The 22,346-nt window shown below is 37.5% G+C and overlaps 1 protein-coding gene across 1 annotated transcript in view; it reads left to right on the top strand.

Moving 5' to 3' along the window:
* The first annotated feature begins 3,672 nt into the window (after positions 1-3,672).
* Positions 3,673-22,346, top strand: part of LOC127544579 (A disintegrin and metalloproteinase with thrombospondin motifs 6-like) — a 39,880-nt gene continuing 21,206 nt past the window's right edge. The window contains exons 1-3 of the mRNA XM_051971259.1: positions 3,673-4,357; positions 13,006-13,387; positions 16,542-16,906. Of these exons, the coding sequence (XP_051827219.1) occupies positions 13,291-13,387; positions 16,542-16,906 (462 nt within the window). The 5' untranslated portion in view covers positions 3,673-4,357; positions 13,006-13,290. The remainder of the gene's footprint in view (positions 4,358-13,005; positions 13,388-16,541; positions 16,907-22,346) is intronic.

Here is a 22,346-nt window from a genome sequence, read left to right as displayed (position 1 = left end):
ATTTATAAGCCATCCATTCTTCCTTTGCCTCCATACTTTGATGCCTTTACTTGCTTCAGTCTGCACATTGCTGTTCTCCCAAATTGCTATTCTCTCAGACTTGTAGTTTCCCCCTTTCTTTTCACAGTCATAGAATCTTCCTTTTTCTCCACTGTGTCAAATGAAATGTGAGAAAAATAACTTTTCCCATGACTTTGCTTAGGGGTGTCTCATCTTCACTCTATCTCAGGTAATTATATAAACCTAATTCTTAAACTAAAGCCAGGAGGGGAAATGCTAAAACTAGGGCAGAAGCTTGGAAAAGGAAAAAAGCAGCAGCTATCCCTATGACTTCCAAAGATCTTCTAGGTGAAAACTAGTAGTTTATTTTCCCCTCACATTTTTTAATTTGACTTGGAATCTCATTTAATTCATTCACTCTGTTGCCAAGAGAAGAAAGAGTGTGTGGGGGTTGTGTGAGGAGAATACAGCATCACTGCAATAAGTGACGCAAACTTGAAGAACACCACATCAGTTACATTCTTAGTTTTATGATAATATAATATGTAATATATATGATAAATATGTAATGTAATATATATGATAAAATTTATTCATGTATTCTTGTACAAAATAACTAATACAGAAATGTTTTATATAATTGCACATGTATAAATTATATCTGGTTGCTTACCATCTCAAAAATGGGAGAGGAGGGAGGAATGAAATTTGGAATGCAAAACTTTAAATAAAGATATTTAAAAATATAATATATCAACATAAATTATATCATATACATAACATCAAGGCATCTAGGTAATCCAGTGGATAGAGTGATAGGCCTAGATAGAATCAGGAAGACAGGAATTCATCTGCAGTCTTAGACACAACTAATGGTAAGACTGGACAAGTTATTTAACCTCTGTCTGCCTTAGTTTCTTTATCTGCAAAATTAGGCTTATAATGGCATCTTCCTTCCAGGTTACCGTAAGGATAAAACGAAATACTTGAGAAACTTTTGGAAAACCTTTGTGCGTTATATAAATGCTGGCTATAATTATTATTGCTCATAGAGATAGCTTTTTCCTTCTCCACTTTCTTCCCGCAGCCTATTTCAGAAGAAATTAGAGAGAAGACTCTTTGGCTCGGATCTTCCCATTACACTATTTAGACGCAGGATGGCGCCCTTTGAATAAGCAATTACTCCAGAGCACTCATGCCGGAACAATGCCTCTTTCCCTAACAAATCCAACTATTTCTAAGGGCATTTTGATCATTCTGACCACAGGTCTGACCTGTACCTGGACAATGGCAATAATTCAACTAGAACGCAACTATTGCAAGCTTTAGCTTGAGGAGTAGGTGGCATATTTCCTGCCCATATAGATATTTTACGCGTTTGGAAGATTTCAGAGCAGCAACCTTTTTACGAAGGAAAGCGGTCATAAATGCATCTTTTCCATTCTATTCTTTTCTATTCTATTCTTTTCCTTTCCTTTCTCTTACTTTCCATTCCTTTTCTATTTTCCATTTACTCTTAGAACTATCATTAAGCCATCTCACGTATTTTATGTAAAGTCAAGTTTCACCATAATAGCTCTTTATCTCAAAAGGAAAAAAAAAGGAAGAACGGAAAAGAAAGAAAGGAAAGAAGAAAAGAAAGAAGACGTGCTACCACCATATGGACTGTGTTTATTTGAAACTGTCAATGTCAACTACAGAATATATTTCTACATTTTCAATGGCATGTAGCCAAATCCTGATTAAGGTCACGATGAGGACTATTGACTCTGTCGACTGATGCTTTTTCCCTTTCAACCCTCGAAGAAGAATGGAAATAACTGTATTCTTGGATCTTTGGAGTCTGATTCATGCCTCTCTTTCGCCAGCTATTCATGGATTCACCAGAAGAATTACACCTACTACCTCCGGCGTAGGATGAGGTGGGGGAGGGGAGAGGGAGAAGAAATCAAATGGGAAATAATGTTAGCAGAAGTTGGAAACTTCAGAGTATATTCAGCAAGGGAGGGAGGGCCCCCTCCCCCTCCGCTCCGGTCTACTCCCCCTTTCTCCTCCTGGCCATCGGAAATTGACTTGGCGGTTCTAAGCTGGAATTTCAAGGCGCCAACTTTACCCCTTCCCCCACCATTCTCCGAAACCCTTAATGTTACTCCCATTCTAACCTCCGAGATACAGATAAATGATACAACAGATTACACCGCGGGAAAGCAACATTTTGTTCTACTTTATTCTCCCCCTCTCCTCGTTTCCAATTTGTATGCCAGAGTTTGCTAAACTTACTACATCCAAAACCTATTTGGGCTTTTCGCTTACTCCTCATCACCTTCTTCTCCCCCCTGCGTTAGGCCAGTGCCAGTAGACTTCTCCTAGCAAATGAAAGTGAAAGTGCTACGTGTTGTAGAGTTTTTATCCTTAAAAATCAGGACTGGCCGCATGTGGCTGGGGGTGGGGTGGGGTAGAGGAGAGCAAGTGAAGAGCCGGTTTGAGGTTTTGTTTGTTTATCTTGAGATCGCAGTGGGGTTCCTGTTTTTTGTCTGACTTCAGATTTATTTTCATTTGGCCAGTCATTGAAGTTTTCATTCAATGTGCTTGCTTTAAAAAACCCCAAACCTAAAAACGCCACTTCACTTGTAGCTTTCCCCTGGCTGCACCATTCTTACCATTCAAATCTCACTCTCATCTGGAAATAATGCAAACTTTCCTCCCCATCCCCCGCTTCTCTCTCTCTCTCTCTCTCTCTCTCTCCTCTCTCTCTCTCTCTCTCTCTCTCTCTCTCTCTCTCTCATTTTTTCCCCTAAAAACTTCCAGAGATCTAAACTTCCTAATTAGATGGAAAATGTGTTTATTTGACTCGTTTTCGGGGTGACTATCTTTCTAGTTAAAGCATACACATACAAGCTCTTTGGGGGGCAAGGATCAACTGTCTTTTTCCTTTCTTTGTATACTCACTGTTTAACACATGTACTAGGCACATAGTAGGCGCCGGATAAATGCTAGATGACAGACCACAGACTCTCGGATGGGTTGTGCACATGTAGCTTCAGTCTGCAAAGTTGCCCGCTCCACCAGATCATGCATTTTACCTCCGGGCCGCTGAATATCTGCAACTTTCCCCAGTTATTATTATGCCTACCTTAAACGCACACACACACACACTCACACATACAACGCACTACACCACTGAAAGTTCGGGGGTCCTCTTAGTGATTTTAGCTCATCTTAAGTCATTCATCCTCTCCCTCCCTCCCTCCCCCCTCCCCTTCCCCAGGAAACAGCTAACAACAACTCAGGCAGTGATTTCTAAAGGTTTCAGGAGAAAGGGGCGGGGTGGGGTGGAGGAGAGAGGTTAGAGGGCCAGACTTTCTCTCTCCCATTCACTGGGTGGAAAAGTTGACATTGTCTAAGCCCTTCTGAATGGTTCGGTTGGTTTTTGGGTTACCCTGATTGTACCTCTGCCTCCCCCTCCCCCTCCACGTGACGGCCCAGGACATGCGCACCCGATGCCTCTACAGCCAGAGGCACATCTGCAGACTGACGTCAGTGCGTTCAACCTCCCAGGAAAAACTGCCAAAATTTCCTCCTGCTGCTGCACTCTAGTTGGCTGGAGGCCGGTAGTGAAAGAGAGAGAGAGAGGGAGAGAGAGAGAGAGAGAGAGAGAGAGAGAGAGAGAGAGAGAGAGAGGGAGAGAAGAGAGAGCGAGAGCGAGACACTGAGAGAGAGACAGAAAAAGACACAGAGAGACAGAGATAGACAGAAAGAGACAAACAGAAAGCGAGACAGAGAATGAGAGAGCGAGAGAGCTAGGCTACTTCAAAACTTTGCAGTGCCCCTTTCTGCTCCTCTTGTCTTTCTTTCTCCTGATATCTTTTGATGCTGCTTACACGTTATTAGCACAGAAAAGGCATTAGACTAGCTAGGAAGAGGGCACCACTTTCACCCCAATAAGTTTCTTTTCCGTTCCCCTTTCCCCCCCTCCATTTCTTTCTTTTTCTTTCTTTTTTCTCCTCCTCCTCCTTCTTTTTCTTCTTCTTCTTCTTCTTTTTTTGGTGGGAGGTAGGGGGAGTCGAAGGGAAGGGGTTGCAAAGACAACATCTCAGAGTGATAGATTGGGTGAATTCAAGGCATCTCTCTTTCTGCCAAGTCAGTCCGTTCTCTAAAGCCCCTCGTAGCCAGGCTATAGGAGTTTATTCTGGTTGCAGAATAACTCTGGTGTGGTTTTGCAAAGGGGAGGAGGGGGAGAGAAGAGAGGTGGGCAAAAAAAAAAAAAGGCTGAGAGGAAAGAGAGGATACGTGAATCGTCCAGTGCAAACTCTATTGTTTGAAACTCACTTTATATCAGAATTTGAAGATGAAAACGGTAAGGAAGTCTTCAACAATATTCAATGAAACTTTTTTTCTTGTGCTTTTCTTGTCTCCCGAATAATGCGTAGAGACCTTTTTTCTGTGTGCTTTTTTTTTTTTTTTTTTAATGGCATTGGTCGAGCTTAACTGTAAAAACTCCTTTTTACAGATAGAAATCTTGTGAAACTCCAAAACTAATTGGGGATTGGAATGATTTTAGGATGTTCAAATATATTGTGTTTCAAAGAATATCAGGTTATTATATAAATATATAATTTCATGAAGCATGAATTATTTTAATTGTGGTTACCGGAACTTTAGGATGGCTTATCAACTAGTTGCCGGGAAAGAAAAAAGAGATGAAAAAACGTTTTGAAGTGATTTTGATTTCTCACAGAAATCTTCCAGCATAATATGGTTTCATGCCAGTGGCTTATGTAGTCAGACAAGTGCATATTTTATGCCTGGGCTCAAAGGGCAGCATTAATATGATAGCTGCAGTTCTGATGCTCTAGGATAAGTTAAGCTCTTAATAGGCTAATCAAAGAGATGGAAGCGTGTGTTTTTGATTTATTTCTGGCCACTTGGGACGTGCTAGACTCGTAACTCTACGGAGACTTATTTATCGGTGTGTGTCTGTGTATATATTGTATGGCACGGAGTTCAAAGGGATTTTTTTTTTCTTATTTTATTGGAAACTCGCCTCCTGATGAAGTGTATGTACAAGTCCTGTCTTTGCTAATTTCTTTCACTGTTGCACCAGAGGGCAAAGAGAAGGAGAGAAGGAGATAGGCAAAGATAGAGGGAAAGAGACAGGAGAAAGAAGTGGGGGGCGTAGAAAGAAAGAGAGACAGACAGACAGACAGAGAAACAGAGACACAGAGAGAGAACGAGCGGAGAGTGAATTTCTTAGACCCTTGTTTTTATTTGAGCTGCCGGTGCAACGCATTTGGGCCAAATGCCAACTGTCTGGGTCACACGCGTTTTATCCAAATAGATTTAGCGCTGCTGTCTGGAAATGGGCTGCTGAATGTTAACTTTAGGATCAACTCAACCAGAGCAACTCAGACTGTTCCCCTCTGTCTCAGAAGGGGGTAGATGGGTGTGGAGGGGGGTTATAGGAGTATGTTGTGGGGAGGGGAGTGACTTATGTTGATTTTTTTTTTTTAAGGCAAGCTGTGTTACTTCCAATTTATTCATTTATACCCAGAATCCCTGCCCGGATTTTCTTGGCTTTTTGCTACCCCCTCCCCCATTTGTTTTAAGGTTCTCCCTAACTTATTGATTCGTCTGGTATTTTTAGATAGTAGAATGACAGGTCTTAGAAAGCGTGGCAAGAGGAGTGGAAAAGGTGCTGGTAGTAGTAGAAGGGCAGAATGTTGAAGGAAAATTACTTTAAAACTCTTTACAGCTGTTTTCCGGACAAGGTAGAAGCCGCTTGTACCCCAGATTGTATGATTTCAGCTATGATTCTCTCTCTCTCTCTCTCTCTCTCTCTCTCTCTCTCTCTCTCTCTCTCTCTCTCTCTCTCTCTCTCTCTGTGTGTGTGTGTGTGTGTGTGTGTGTGTGTGTGTGTAATTTTGGATATCAGAAGGGCAAAAACCCTTTCAGTTTTTACTCATTTTGCCTAAATCAAACCCACTAGTTTTGCCATAAGTGTCTTAAAAGAAGGTCTGGATAGCGGTATTTATGATTTTGTTACTCACAGGGGGAAAATCTCTAATTTCCAGGCTTTTGAAACACTGTAATGATTTTCATGTCCATTCCGATACCTGTAAAATTAATTCCTACCCTAGCCCGTATTGGTCCCTCCCTCCTCATTTCCCTAGCAACCATTCCTAGTACTCACTACTGTCCGTTTAAGAAGACTCAGTCTCTAGTCTCACCTTCTCTGATTTGCATTAGAGAATGGAGAAAAACGAATATGCCCAATTGTTTCTGTAGAACATAAATTCCAGAGAAAACAATCTTCTGAGAATAAGTTTTTACCCAAAGCCTATCTTGACAGTCAACCATGTGTATCTGACCAGGCTGGGAGTCTTTTGTAGACAGGAATTGTGGAAAATGTGTGTTATCCTTGTTGTCTAGAAGGAAAGCTTAGGGTTATTTGTCATTGAATGATGTATTTCTGTACAAAAGCTCTTTTCTTTTTGTACATTCACCTACATTTTGTGTATCTCCTTAGTAGGAGATAGCTTTTCAAGGTTTACACAGAAAGGAGGAAACCTTTGTGCTTGGTTGACTAAATAAGGAGAAACCCACCTAAAAGGACGATTAATAAATAAGTATTGGAAAAGAAAAAACTGTTAAGGAGAAGCAACTATATCTTCTCCATTTTGGAACTCCCAGGAATGATTGGATACCAGCTGCCATACTAATCAAATTCTAGGGTGAGGATGGAGGAAGGAAGCCCCCTAGGAGAGTGTTCTACCTGTTGCTTTAGCTGCATATTAATAGCTCATGGGAGGAAGCCATGACCTCAGCTACACTGATTAGTGTGAGCAGGAAGTTACCAGGGAAGGGAAAGGTGATTTGTCAGCGGAAGCTGACAACAAATGCTCTCTTCTTCAGGCAGGTTGTTGAGGCTAGAGAGGCATTTTTTCCCCAATAGCTTATCTCACCTCATTTCCCATTTAGCTAGTATAGCTTTGATCTAGGGAAACAAGTAAATGACACCTTAACTTTATGGCCTGATGATTTGTGGTGACTTTTAATATATTTTATAAATGGAGTTCTTTATATATAAAATCAGGTCCTTGGAGGTTCTTATCTGCTCCAAGAGTTAACTGGACTTAATGGATTCATGTAAGCCAAGAAAAATTGTTTCATATCTTTTTCTTTTGGAGAGGGACAAGAGGCCATATAGTTCAACCTATTCAGAGTGACCTATTTGAAGGGAGAGTTAGCTCTTCCTTTGAAAGAAGATGGGTTGAATGACAGCAGGCGGTTACACAAAGAACTGCTACATTATGATCAATGGCATCTTCCTGTCCTTTCATGTCAAATTGATCTTTGACCTGTGGGCACCACATCTGGAAAGTTCAATGTCTCTACTCATCTGATGATGGTCCCCAGGCCAAGCAGGCTCTGGAGACTAGCAATTATGAGCGTGATTTTTCTTAGGGAGTAAAACATCTGCCCACTAGAGAGTAGAATAACCTATTAGTTTTTGTCATGTGGATTCCCAACAGCATTTAGATGGAAAAGGCTTTAAATTGTTATTGAGGGAGCTGAACTTCACTCCTCCCTCCTTTCCCATCAGCACTTAGTCACTAAGTGGTAAGTTTCCTGAGATCTCCAAGCAAAGCTCACTAGACCAGACCATTTAGTAATTAAACTGAATGAATTAAACCTGTTTCAATTGAACCCACATTTATTAAAATAGTACTTTGTACAATACACTGTACCAACTTAGGGGACTCAAAGACAACCTCTTTCCCCAATAGTTTCTGTCTTCACAGCAGTTTACATCTCACAGGGACTAGAGATAGTGCAACTGGGAAACAATTGCATTATTAGACTTATGCTCACTGCTACTGGCAATATTGCTATTATTAGTTGTAATAATAACATTTGTATAGCACTTTAAGGTTTGCAAAGTATTTTCCAAATATTATGTCATTGGATCCTCAATCAATATTGAGAGGTAGTTGCTATTATTCTCTCTAAATTAGAGTTGAGGAAACTCTCTAAATTATAGCTGAGGAAACTGAGGCAAATAAAAGATTGTGGCTTGCCTAGGGTTACATAGCTAGTAAATGTCTGAAACCAGATTTGAACTCAAATCTTCCCAGGACTTGCTCCATTGCTCTATCCACTAGGACACTTAGTTTCCAGGATGGAGGAAAATTTGCATTCATTTAATCCTGGTCAACTGTATTACAGATTTGTGTTATTGGTCACAGGTTCAGAACACCAAGAGATCAAGTATAGATGAATCAGTATAAATCCATCAAGTTTACTAAAAAAAGTTTAATCTTCTGCTTTTGGCTCAGTAACATTGTATATCTACAAGGGACTTATCTTCAAGTGCAATATCACTGAATTTCGTAAAATACTATAGTGATTTAGAAAGAAATGAATGTTAATGAACATTATTCCTACAACACTAATTACATTTAAATACCTTGTTATAACAATGCTTGGCATTTTTATAGTGCTTTGAGGTTAGCCAAGTACTTTACACACATTTTGTTTGATCTTCCTAACAACCTTATAAGATGGAGGTATTTGTAGTATTATACTTTATTTAGCAGATGAAGAAACTGAAGCACAGAGAATTAAAGTGATTTAATGATAAACATTGATATAATATGTTCATTTAGACAATTTATAGTCTAATGAATTGGGGACCAAAATATGTAGTGGTGTTTGTTTTTTTTTTTTTTCTATACTCTGTCACTGAATGACTAGTTGATCAGGGAAAGTCATTTTATCACTCAGATTCTCCCTCTGTGAAATGAAAATGGATATAATAATTATTATTAGTAATTATAATTATATTACTTAATTCAGAGAAGATGGTTTCAAAGTAATATTATTTGTGGTTACTGAAAACTGATTATATTCTCAGTATTCTCAAATGCAGGCAATGTTGTATGCTGGACTTGAATTCAAGCCCATTTTCTGACACTTACTGAGTGACAACGGCCCTCTCTATAAAATGAGGATAGTGATATTTCTACTATCTACCCTCCTCTTTTCCCTGACTTCCTTAGTGATCTCATCCAATCTTTCTGTGCAGCTTATTCTTTATTATTTGGACTGTAGTCCTTCAGCTTTAGCTGCATATTCTATATCTCTATGTTGATTCTCGTCAGCTCCATGAACTCATAATTTTCCTTCAGTATTACTGTTGATGGTGCCATTATTGCATTAAGTCACCCAGGCTTGAAATTTCAGAATCCTCTTTGGCCCTTTACTTTCTTTTATTCCCCTGCCTCCCATCCTGCTCCTCTTCTCTCCTTGATTCCCTTCTCTCATCCCCATCCCTCCCTCCACATCTTACAGATTTTAAGTTCTGATGATTCTCTTTCCATTATATTTCTCCTTCCTTTAATTCAAGCCTTTACCTGACCAATTTCAAAAGCCTCCTAACAGGTCTCCTGGCTTCTAGTCTCTATTTTTTTCCAATTTGTTTTTCACACAACCCATGGGGCAATTCAGCCCATGTCACTCCTCTGCTAAAAACACAGCAGTAGTTTCCTCTTAAGGTCCTTAGCAATCTGCCACTAATCTATGTTTCTAGCATTATTTCTCATTGTCACTTTGAAGATTGCATGTTCCATCCCAAATAATCAGTACATATTCCCTAATGTTGCCTTGCCATCTCCCATCTTCATTTATTCAGACAGGCCATCCTCATATCCCATAACTGAAATTCATTCTCTCTTTTATTCTTCTCTCTGTTCAACTCTCTTTGAAATCCTTATCTTCTTGGTAAGCACTAGAAGTTTTACCTGATTGCCCCTCCACTCCATTGAAAGGGATTCTTCACATTTTCTTCAAGTACTTAATCTGAATTTCTTTGCCCTCATCCCATCCCACTTTGCATATATGTCTATATACATGCCATTTTTCTTTCAGTAAAGGATAAGGACTTCTTTTTAAGTTTATTATGATACAAGTATTTTGTAAATGTTAAAAGTACTATACAAATGTGTGCTGTCATTGTATTCTTCATCATACTTTGCACATAGATTTCCAATAAACATTATAAATCAGTGTCATTTTCAAACAAAACACTAGATTATGAGTCAGTAGACCTTGTGTTTTAGTCCTGCCCCTAGTTCCTAGCTCTTTATGACCTTAGAGACCCTTAACTTTTCTGAGCTTCAGTTTTCTTATCCTAAATGGGAATAATAGTATCTGCCATATCTGATAAGCTAATTGAATAAGAAAACTTATGTGAAAGCACTTCTTAAATTAAAAAAAATTAATGCAGGGATGGTAGTATCATTAATTAGATAGCTGGTGATGCAGTGGATAGAGTACAGGAACCAGAGTCAGGAAGACCTAAATTCAAATCCAATTTCAAGAACTTGCTAATAAAGATGTGATCTTTGGCAAGTCACTTTACCACTGTCTGCCTCAGTTTCTTCATCTGTAAAAATGAGGATGATAACACTAACTTCCCAGGGTTTTTTGAGATGTAATGAGACAATATTTTAAAAATGCTTTTCAAATCTTAAAGTAATATGTAAATGTTAGGTATCATCATAATTATTATTCATTGAATTAATTCATTAAAAAAACTTAGGGATGAAAAATTTCTTATAGTCATGGTTGTTTTACTGTATAATAACACCTCATTTATTTATCCTAAGACACAGACAAGGAGTGAGGTATTAAAATGGTGGGCCCAGTCAAATACGGGAAACCTATTTTATATACCAGAGAGTTTTTTATACTATCCATTTTAGATGAAAATATTTCTAGAATGTGTGACACATTGCTCTGCTTTCTTAAACATAGTTCATCATCATAAAGATGACATGTTGTTCAGTCATTTTTTAGTCATGTCAAACTCTTCTTTACTCTTTTTGGGGTTTTCTTGGCCATTTCCTTTTCACTGAAGATGAAGAAACTGGACAACGAGAAGGAAATGATCAAGAAACCCCCAAAAGATGAATAAACTAAGGTAAATAGGGTTAAGTGACTTGTTTAGAATCACCCAGGTAGTAAGTATCTGAGGCTGGATTTGAACTCAGGAAGAAGGTCTTCCTGACTTCTGGTCTGGCCCTCTATTCACCGAGTCATCTAGTTGCCTTATGACTTATATAGCCCTATGATAATTTAATATAATGTAATATAGTAACATAGTAATGCAATATAGTAATATAGTAATTTAATATAATATAGCCATAAATTAATACAATAGTAATATAGTAATTTAATATAATATAATATAGTAATATAATATCCAGTGATATTTAAATGTGTAAGGCAATTTGATTTTGCAGTAAATAATTCCAGATTGCTTTTCAACAACAATTTCCTTCTTCCTTCCTTCCTTCTTCTTCCTTCCTTCCTTCCTTCTTCCTTCCTTCCTTCCTTCCTTCCTTCCTTCCTTCCTTCCTTCCTTCCTTCCTTCCTCCCTCCCTCCCTCCATTCCTATCCCCTCCTCTCTCCCTCTCTCTCACCCCTTTCTTCTTCTTCTTCTTTCTCTTCTTCTTCTTCTTCTTCTTCTTCTTCTTCTTCTTCTTCTTTCTCTTCCTCTTCTTCTTCTTCTTCTTCTTCTTCTTCTTCTTCTTCTTCTTCTTCTTCTCTTCCTCTTCTTCTTGTTCTTCTTCTTCTTTCTCTTCTTCTTCTTCTTTCTCTTCCTCTTCTTCTTGTTCTTCTTCTTCTTTCTCTTCTTCTTCTTCTTTCTCTTCTCTCTTCTTCTTCTCTTCTTCTTCTTCTTCTTCTTCTTCTTCTCTCTTCTTCTTTCTCTTCCTCTTCTTCTTGTTCTTCTTCTTCTTTCTCTTCTTCTTCTTCTTCTCTTCCTCTTCTTCTTGTTGTTCTTCTTCTTCTTTCTCTTCTTCTTCTTCTTCTTCTTCTTCTTCTTCTTCTTTTTCCTCTTCCTCTTCCTCCTCCTTTTCTTCTTCTTCTTCCTCCTTCCTCTTCCTCTTCCTTCCTCCTCCTCCTCCTCCTCCTCCTCCTCTTCTTCTTCTCCTTTCTCTCCTTCTCCTTTTCCTCTTTTTCTCCTTCTTTTTCTTCTCCTTTCTCTCCTCTTCCTCCTTTTCTTCTTCCACCTTTTCCTATTCCTCCTCCCTCTTTCTGTTTCCTTATCATTCTGTTAACTGTCAGTGAATGTATTTCTCTCTAGCAGCCCAAAGACTATTGAAGTTTAGAGTACTGATCTGTAGTCTAGGAAACTAGGTTATTAAATTTCTTTGAGAATCATCAATAAAGTAAGAGTAAATATATCCAAAAGAAGATATCTTCTTAAAAGCATTAATATGGACTTTATAGCCATTTTTACTATTCAGAAACTTTTTTTTTTTTTTTTTGCTTGCTTGGCTGTACTCTGGATAGCTGAGGTTGCTGGATTCATGACCTCCACCTAAGTGAGAGTTTACTATAAACTGTTTTTTAACTTTTCAGCAGCTTAGTTTGGACTACCGTTTGGGTGTATAGAGGCAGCTGTTATATGTCACTCTATATTTACAAATGTATGTTGTCAAAGAAATGATAGCAATCATAGAATGCAACAATTAATACATATGCTCCCTGAGTATGAATTGAAATGAAAATGTATGTTATGGAGTAAAATTACCTCCCACTTGCCCTTAATACTTAACTGACTTAGAAAATCATGCAATTTTTGTTTATGATTTTATAGAAAGTGAGAGTGGGTGGGTATTATTCTGCCCCATCCCAGAGATTTAGATACATGAATATGTATACAGATATCTATGTATCTGTATATATCATGATCCCTCTTTTGGTTCCTTCTTTGGCTATTAACTAGATCTGGCATTGTTCAGATAAAATACCATTTAGGTTTCTAGCTCCATGTTTAGTCTTGTAGATGTTTATTTAGACTATAAAGAACAACAATGGTCTAATTGAATTCCCCCAAGTTATTTTGTAATTTATGTACTTTGGCAAGCATTCTGCCATATACAGTGGATCTGTCCATCCAGATGATTGTATTTTGACTTTATTTTTTGGATGTTCTAGGTACAAAAATGGCCCTACTTCTGCAATTATCCAGCCTAATGCCTTACTGATGAAAATTTTTACAACGTTATCTTTCTTTTTCATTTTGGATTGGAAAAAAAAATGAATCCAGAGAGAAGAGAAAGTACAGGATGTTGGAAACGAGCACCTGCTAAAAAGTGGAATATCTAATCATTGAATTTTCAATAAATAGCAAACAAAACTGTTATGCAGCAATTCTGGAGTTGTGTTAATTCTCTAGCAAGTAGGTAGCCCTCCAACAACTCATCCAATTTTTTCTAAATTATGGAAATTTTGTGGAAGACGTTGACCTGGATTTTGAGCCTCGTCATGGCTTCATCGGAATTTCACAGTGACACCAGGCTTTCATACCGTTCCCAAGGTAGGGTTCCTCCTTTTACAAATGGTGAGAAATCTGATGCAATGTTGGGATAGTAGTGATTCTAGCAGATGAAGAATGTCTTGGGAGAATGAAGTCTCTGAAGCCAAGGGCTCTGTGATAGGACAACAGTTCTGGGCCCATTCTGTATGTTTCTTTTAAAATAGATTGTCTTTTTGGTAAGAAATATGATTATAAGAATAAATCTTTGTGACAATATTTTCTCCCCTTTCATTATAAGTTGATCCCTTTTTTTTTGGTCTGTGAATGGACTTTGCTATTTAAAAAATTGTAAACTACCCACATGACAGAATGCCTATCTAGTATCACAATACAAATTAGGACCTATTCAATAAATAATCTCTCTAAGTCCTAGGAGACTTCTCATATAGTGAGCATCAACAATAACAAGCACTAGTCTGCAGCATTCACTAAAGATTAATTGTAGGACTTCATTATGTTTACAGAAGGTAGGAATTCCACTTCTAGAACTTAACTTCTTCTTTAGTTCTTCCTGCCAAACTGAATGCCCTTCCTTTGGAGAGGATGCATTGTAAGGTTTGACAAAAAACAGGAATCAACATAGGTGTGTTTGGGTGTGTGTGTACATATAGCAAAACATATCATAATATATTGAATGTATATACATGTACATTTGCATTAGATACATATATGAATACAAAACTGTTATGCTACAATTCTGGAGTGGTGTAAGTTCTCTAACATGTAGCCCTCCAACAACATAACCAATTTTTTCTAAATTATGATAGTTTTGTGGAAGTTGTTGACCTGGATTTTGAGCATGGTTTCATTGGAATTTCACAGTGACTGCAGGATTTAGTATTTTTTTTCCCAAAGTAGGATTCTTCTTTTTACAACTGGTAAAAATTCTTCTAGAATCATGTATCTACACATATATAGTGATTCCTGCTTCTTGTCAATCTCTGGCAATGTGTTCTCTTCAAAAGAAGGGTATGCAGTCTGATAAGGAGGACTAATAAGAAGCTAAATTTTATAAATGGAATTCCTACCATCTGTATATGTATTCCATATATATGTGTGTGTGTGTGTGTGTATGCATATATACATATACATATATGGAAGGAGAGAAACAGAAAGAGAAAAAGAAAGAGAGAGAGAGAGAGAGAGAGAGAGAGAGAGAGAGAGAGAGAGAGGGTCTTAATTCACTTTAAAACTAGTAAAGCTTAAAACTACATTAAAATCTTTGGAGCATCCTGTACATGCCAATAGCTAATAGGCATGGGCATACCATTTATCATATTTGAATTTGTAGAGCAGAATTTGTAAAATAGGAATGTACAGGGAGAATATCAGGCTAACAAAGCTCACGAATGTTCAGCTTTCCATTGTTAGAAGAGAACAAACCATTTTTACAGGAAAATGGTCATGGTCTCATTGGGAGGCAGGATGATGAATTTACACTATCTAGAGAATAATTAAGATACAGGATCAAGGAAGGACATTGATGCTCAAGTCTGGACTCTGGTGAAAATGATTCCTTTTCTAATCTCCAGGAATTTAAATCTAGGGATTAGAATTAGACAGCGGAGCAAAAGTTATTGCCAATAAGTGTCTCCTTCCTTTTTAGAGCCCTTGGCTCCTTGTAATCTATAAAACGAACTTTCTTATTATGGAAGGGTCCCTTCAACAGAGGTCAAGAGTAAAGAAAGCAATACCTGGCAATAGAGTTAGTGATGTTGGTTTTATACTTGATATCTACTCTCCAAGTCTCCATCTCTACCAATTTAAATAGGGTAACTCCCTGACCTATGTTTGCTGAATACTGCCAAGCAGTGACTAAGATTCCACCTTACTTCATGAAGCAGCCCAATGCTGGATGCTTTTCTGACCACAATTCCCATGAGAGCTCAATAAGAAAATATTTCAGGAAATAGTTTTCTAAATTTTAAGGGCTATATAGAGCAAAGCCAAGACTGAGGCATCTGTATTCCCAGATGAGGGTGTCAGAAAGTAGATGATAATAATAATAATTCACATGGATATAGCATTTTAAAAAAGACAGAATGCTTCCCTAACAGTGACCCTGAGACTTAAGTAATGTAAGTACCATTTTACAGATGAGAAAAAAGAGGCTCTCAGAATACCTTTGTATTGTATAGTCAGGAAGAATTTGAGAGGAGATTACAATTCAGATATTGACTTCAAGTCCAACACTGCCCACTATTGCCACTCTTTCCTTTAGAACTGTGTCTTTTAGCATACAGTTTGGTCTAGAGGAAATTATTTCATCTTAGCCTTTTTCTCTCTGTTTTCTTTTGGTTATGATTTTTTGAGAATTTATAATTGTAGGGAAACTCATATTTTTTTGTAGTCAGGTGTTTACACTTTAATTTAACAAATGGGGGGCATCACAGAGAAAGGGAAGGCGAGTGGAGAACTACCATTTGGGAATGTGTGTGAAGAAGGCATGAATATTGTGAATTAGTTAATTTTTGGTAAGTTTGAAGACTTTTTGGCTAGCTCTCTAGGGCATTGTTCAAATTCTTGTTAGGTAACTTCCATATCAACCAATTTCGCCTTTGATTGTAAGTTTACTTTAATTTTGACTTTCATTTTGATGAAAAGTTTTCATGCACATGGCACAATTAGATCTCCCAAATTCACTTCCTACCATTAGATAGAAATTGGGGTGAGGGAAAACCTACCCACTGTTATATTGGAGCACCATATGGCTTCTGAGAGCTAATTTTTAAATGTTTAATGTGAGCTCGTATATCTCAGCAATTAGCAAAAAATCAGGACTTTATTTTTTTTTTTTATTGATTGTCTATATTTAAGAAAGTGATGGAGAAAATGTCAGTAATTCAGATTAACTTCAAAAATGTCCTTTAGACATTTTCCCTTTAGAGAGCTAGTTGTTAAACATTAATATTCACTATATCCCTGAACCCATACCACTTCAAATACATTAAATGATTAGGTTCTTGTTCAACTTTTATTCACTTCCCTCTTTGTTATATTTTTTTTCTGAATGATTTGTTTACCAGTACCTCACTCCCTTATGCTGGTGAGTGGGCTTAATGGTGTGGTATTGTTTGTACTACTGCTTGGTTCTGTTCCATTTTCTTCTCTTTCATGCCTATCTCCTGGACTGTTCTACCTTGTGATTACAAAGAGGAATTCCTGTCGTACCTTGAACACTACCAGCTCACCATCCCAATCAGGGTTGATCAAAATGGAGCTTTCCTCAGCTTTACTGTGAAAAATGACAAACACTCAAGGAGAAGGCGGAGTACGGACCCTATTGACCCACAGCAGGCAGGATCTAAGTTATTTTTTAAACTCTCAGCCTATGGCAAGCACTTTCATTTAAACTTGACTCTCAACACAGATTTAGTGTCCAAACACTTTACCGTGGAATACTGGGGGAAAGATGGGCCTCAGTGGAAGCATGGTTTTTTAGACAACTGTCATTACACAGGATACTTACAAGATCAACACAGCACAACTAAAGTGGCTATGAGCAACTGCATCGGGTTGGTAAGTGTGTGTGACATGTTTGATTTCTGCTAGAAGGAAAAACACATCTACCCAGGAACAGTGCATAATTTTTTTTTCTCACCACAGGGCCTTTAAAAATACAGTCCATTCTGTTATAACAAGATATATCCATTTTCCAAAAGCACCATGCTGTGCAAAATCATGCAAAACTGGGCAATAAAAACCAGAGAGTTTGTGAGAACAATAGGGTCAGGGGCACAATGGGACCTTGGGCTGCTGTTTGGGCAGAGGCAGTTTGTGGCAGTGTGGAACCCATAGCTACTCCTGTGCCAGAAGATAGACAACAAATATGGTACCTTGTCTTTACAAAGATCTGAAGTTTGTAGAAATGAATGTTGGAAGGATTGTACCACACGAGTGAATTATTATGAAGTGGTTCTATTTTCTGCCTTCTGTTTCATCACTTTTTCTCAAGGAAGAAATTAATCAGAAGAAAACTATGAATTCAAGATATGCTTAAATATGTTAATTGAATTGGGAACAAATTTATGCTTTTAAAATGCATTATATCAAAACTAGCTGTAATGAGAATTATATAGCTAGTTTAACAATAGTCTAAAGATTGAGGACAATTTAAAAACTTTTTGTTTCTACTTTTATTGTTACTGGGAATGTTTTTGGAAAGGATTCTTTTTCCTAGAAGGAATAGTTTTTAAATTTTTTGAATTGTACAAAATAAATGATCCATTTAGACTTCTGGTCTGGATTTCAGGGTGTCAGATATTCTGGGGTCCCTATGTTTTTGTTTCATCAGAAAGACACTCATCGATAAAAAGAAAATTGGCTTGGGTGAGAAAGATCACTTTTTCCTTTGGTCAGATTTTCTTTGTGAGAGCTTAGTTCTTAGAGGTTATCTATTTTAATCCCCTCTTTTTATAAATAAGCAAATTGAGATCTAGAAAGCTTCTGTGACTTATGAAATGGCACAATGGTAATATATAGTACTTCTTTTTATTTTTCTTCTTTTTTTATTAAAGCTTTTTATTTACAAAACATATGAATGGGTAATTTTTCAACACTGACCCTTGCAAAATCTTCTGTTCCAAAATTTCCCCTTCTTCCCTTCACCTCCTCCCCTAGATGCCAGGTAGTCCAATACATGTTAAGTATGTTAAAATAGAAGTTAAATCCAATATATATATATACATATTATATAGTTATCTTGCTGCATAAGAAAAATCAGATCAAGAAGAAAAAAAATACCTGAGAAATATAATGTTTCTTATAATGAAATCAAATGAGATAATATTTATAAAGCTTCTTGCATGTAGTAGGCATTTAATAAATGGTTGTTTCCTTCTCTTTTCTTCCTCTTCCTTCTTAATGGATTCTAGAAATTGAAAATACATAAGGCCTTTGACTACTTGAATTTTAATTTAAGAAGGGGTTAGAGTTTAGCCCTCAAAAAAGTAAATATATGCTACGAGTATAGGAAGTATCATTTATAAACTTGGAAAGAGATAATGAATCATCCTAATATTCTATTCTGAATTTAATTCCTGTCACGGGCACTTTCAAATCTTTGGTCCAGTATATCCAACATTTAGGCTGAAGGCATGATTTTACATAAAAACATAAAATCAGATGAAAAGAAGACAAAGAGATTCATTTGGTGTCAAATTCTAAACCTATAAAAGAATCAGGCTTTTAAAATGACATGTGATTACCCTAATAAATGTTACTAATAAAGGAAATATGAAATCTTCCCCCCCCTGAAATAAATATGTATATGTCAGTATAGTGATGTCACTTTTGACATAAAATTCTCATTTAAAAATTAAAGGTAAAGGGCAAATTTAAATATACAGCAAAAATATTGGGCACCTGAATCTATTGCAACTCCAGCAATTAAAAAAAAAGGTTTATAATTAAGTTAAGCAAATTCAACAGAGATACAAATTTTAGGAAATATGCAGCATCTTCTTTTCTAAATTTATCAATCAAGCATATTTTAGTGACTTTTGGAATCAATCATGATCATAGATTGATAGGGCTTGAAGTGTTAGGGTGTTCTCTCCAGTAAACTGTAAGTTCCTTGAAGGTAGGAACTGTTTTTATCTTTGCATCTGTAGTGCCTAGTATGTTGTTGGGGGATGGATGGGATTTTTAAGGTGAGAAGTTGTGATTTCATCAGTGTGGAGTACTCTTGATTTGGAAACTCTATTCATCCATGTAGATTGACAATTCATCTGGTATCTGTGGTCCAAGAGAGTTGCTTGAGGGCATTGAGGAGTTGAATATCTTACCCTTGGTGACACAATCATTATGTATCAGTGGTAGGCTGGGAAGCTAGCCATAGGTCTCTATGTCCTCTCTCCTTTTTACCATACTGTCAGTTGCATGGATTGAATGGAAAGGGACCTTAGAGACTGAATTTAAACAGGGCAATCAAAGCTCAGAGAAGGGAAATGAATTGCCTAATATCACACATTTGCTCATATCCACAAATTCTGTTTCCTACAGTTTGGGAATATCAGATATTTCTAGTATATCTCCAAATTCCAAATATATTTCCAATGTATTTTTGAAGTCACCAATTTTCCTAACTTCACTTAGCTATATTATTATTCTCATCTCATCATGACAAAGTCACATAAAAATGGATCTGAGAAATTCAAGTCCTCTCTAACCATTCTATACTAGAATCCTCTTCTCTAACTTTCCTTGAGATGCTGTCTTTCCTCTATTAGCATGTAAGCTCTCAGAAGACACACTATCTTATTTGCTTGTATTTGTATTTCAAGAATTTAACACAGTGCCTGGCAACATTGAATGAATGCTTTATTTATTCTCTCTCTCTCTCTCTCTCTCTCTCTCTCTCTCTCTCTCTCTCTCTCTCTCTCTCTCTCTCTCTCTCTCTGTCTCTTTTCCCCTTCTCTTTTCCCCTCTCCTTCTCTCTCTCCTTCCCTCCCTCTTCCTCTCTTTTTCTCTCTGTCTCTTTCTGTTCTCTCTGTCTTTCTCCTTTCTTCTCCCTCTCTTTCCTCTCTTCTTTCTTCTCTTATCTTTCCCCCTTCCTCTTTCTGAATCTATGTTTATTATTAAACAGAGAAGAAGTTAGACAGATTTTTCTGTTTTCTGCAGAAATTTCTGGCATGAACTATCAGTCAGAATCATGATTTAAATATCTGGGTAGGATTTGGCCTTAAGAGGATAAGATTCTTATATAGATGACATGTTGTATACATTTATCATGAGTTTCTTCCTAAATAAGTAGTGTTTATTAGGATGTTGCATTTCTATTCAAAACAGTGAGTTGTTGCTTTGAGTAACATTTGTCCAAAATAAATCTCTGTTGTAAACATTCTTATTTTGATGGAAGATGTGAGTTACCATAAGAAGGAACTATGTTCACTTCTCAACCAAGTTTGGCATCCTTATTAATGCCCATAAATCCTGTCATGCCAGAGCATCCTTGTGAAGAGATTGTTTCAAGAAAGAAAAATTCTGTCATCTGTTTAATGACTCACTAGATCTTAGTAACATGGCTTGCAGAAGTGGAAGGGTCATTCAGCAGGAGAATCTTTCTTAGGCATTTCAGAGCACTAATGCATGCTTATTATTAGAGGCAAGGAAAAGGATTGGGATTTCACTCCTTCCTAGAACAGTATGGTCTATTCATGGAAAATGAAAACCTTTCGACAACTTTTAGTCTTAGATGCCTAGAATACTTAGAGACTAAGTAGTTTGTCAAGGATCACCTAGCCGTTATGTGTCAGAGGTTGGGAGATGAACTCTTGTCCTCCTGACTGGTTCTCTACCCTACATTGCCCCTCATCCTTCCTGAAGACCATGCCTCTAAGTACTTTATGCATCTCAGCTGCGTAAGACCTGTACACTGATTATACAAAGTTTGGATCACCATTCCTTGCCAGGAATACTTGTTTGCCCACCCACTATGGGCTGAGGCAGAACTGAACTTTAAGAAGCAAGCAGTTCCAACTTTGACCAACAAGGGCACATACATGAAAAGCATATAAAGAACCCATGGATCAGGAAGTAGGGCTTTGAGAGGTGCCTCAGGAGGAGAATCACCTGCTTGCTCTTGATATAATTCATCTGTTCCAACAACTTTACTTTTGAAATATGAGGAGCTACTGGTTGCTGACTTCCTAACTCATTGACCATCTGTCTTATGGCATTGCTTTAACTTTTTGTAGGAAAACCTAGTTTTCCTAGGTTTTTAAGTATTTATATGGAATATGAACTTGTCTTACTCTGCCTTCTAATATCTATATCACATCCATCACAAGATGAGTTCATTAAGTACTGAGATTCAGTTTTTACTCTTTTTGGTATCCTAGTTAGCACAGTTCCTGGCATGTAGTAATCAGTCCATAAGGATGATGCCTTCTCCATTCTAGCCCTCCTCCTTTGATATGGCATCTACCACCTGGCATGACAGTATGCAGAGACTACATTTGTCTTCAATTTAGCCTTTCTAGTCTGTTCTCACTTCTGGAAATCACCCTGTGATTCGCATTCCTGAGTCTAGGACTTCAATCCCAGTTGTAGTGCTCTGGCTTGAGAAGTGTCCTTTCGCTTGTCATTTAGACCTTAGATGTCTATTGAAATTCCTTCCTCTATATCTGATAGAAAGAATATTTTGCCACTTGAGTCTTCTGAGCCCTGAACATCTGAACCTTTTGAAGTAACTTCAGAGAATTTGGAACATGCCTCTTTATGTGAAGGTGTTCTTAGGGACTAAGCAACTTCTTTAATCTCAGAAAATATGTCCTATTTTTCCTGAGCTCTGGAAATGTAGATCTTGTTAGAGTCAACAAGATATAGTAAGTACATACTATAGGATAAGCATGAGTAATACAAAGAGAAAATGCACTTCTCTTTCTCTGTTTCTGTCTCTCCATCTCTTTCTGTCCTATTTCTCTCTACCTCTGTGTCTCTTTGTCTCTCTTTCTCTGTCTCTCCCTCTTTTTCTTTCTCTCTGTGTCTCTGTTTGTCTGTCTCTGCCTCTCTCTTTCTCCCCTTTCTCTTTATCTCTCTCTTTCTTCCCTGCATCACTTAGTTGCAGTAGATCAGGCAGGTTCATGCAAATTCCACTGACTTCATTAAAGGACCCATTCTGATGCCAATAGTACTTCTTGGAAAGGACAACTTCAACCTTACAGGACTTAACATTACATTTTGAAAGTATATATCTTCCTGTCCCTCAAAGCTAATATCACATCCTGATCCTCCATGAACCTAAAGTTTTCTTAGCATCTCCTGATAGAGAGGATAGGGCCAGAGCTCTCAGTATGAACTTCAGAGCTTGCTGTCACTGTTCAGCGTTTCCACCAGACCATCTTATGAGGTCCACATATTTATTTAAGAGTACCAGAGCCTTAAGTTGTGGTTTAAAAGTATCTCACTGATGCCAGACTCCAGGATCACCTCAGAATCCCTTATAAAAGGACCAGTT

This window comes from Antechinus flavipes, chromosome 1, assembly GCF_016432865.1.
Source record: "Antechinus flavipes isolate AdamAnt ecotype Samford, QLD, Australia chromosome 1, AdamAnt_v2, whole genome shotgun sequence".
NCBI classification, from domain to species: Eukaryota; Metazoa; Chordata; class Mammalia; order Dasyuromorphia; family Dasyuridae; genus Antechinus; species Antechinus flavipes.
The sequence above is the reverse complement of the archived record's forward strand: the minus strand, read 5'-3'. Positions and strand labels throughout refer to the sequence as shown.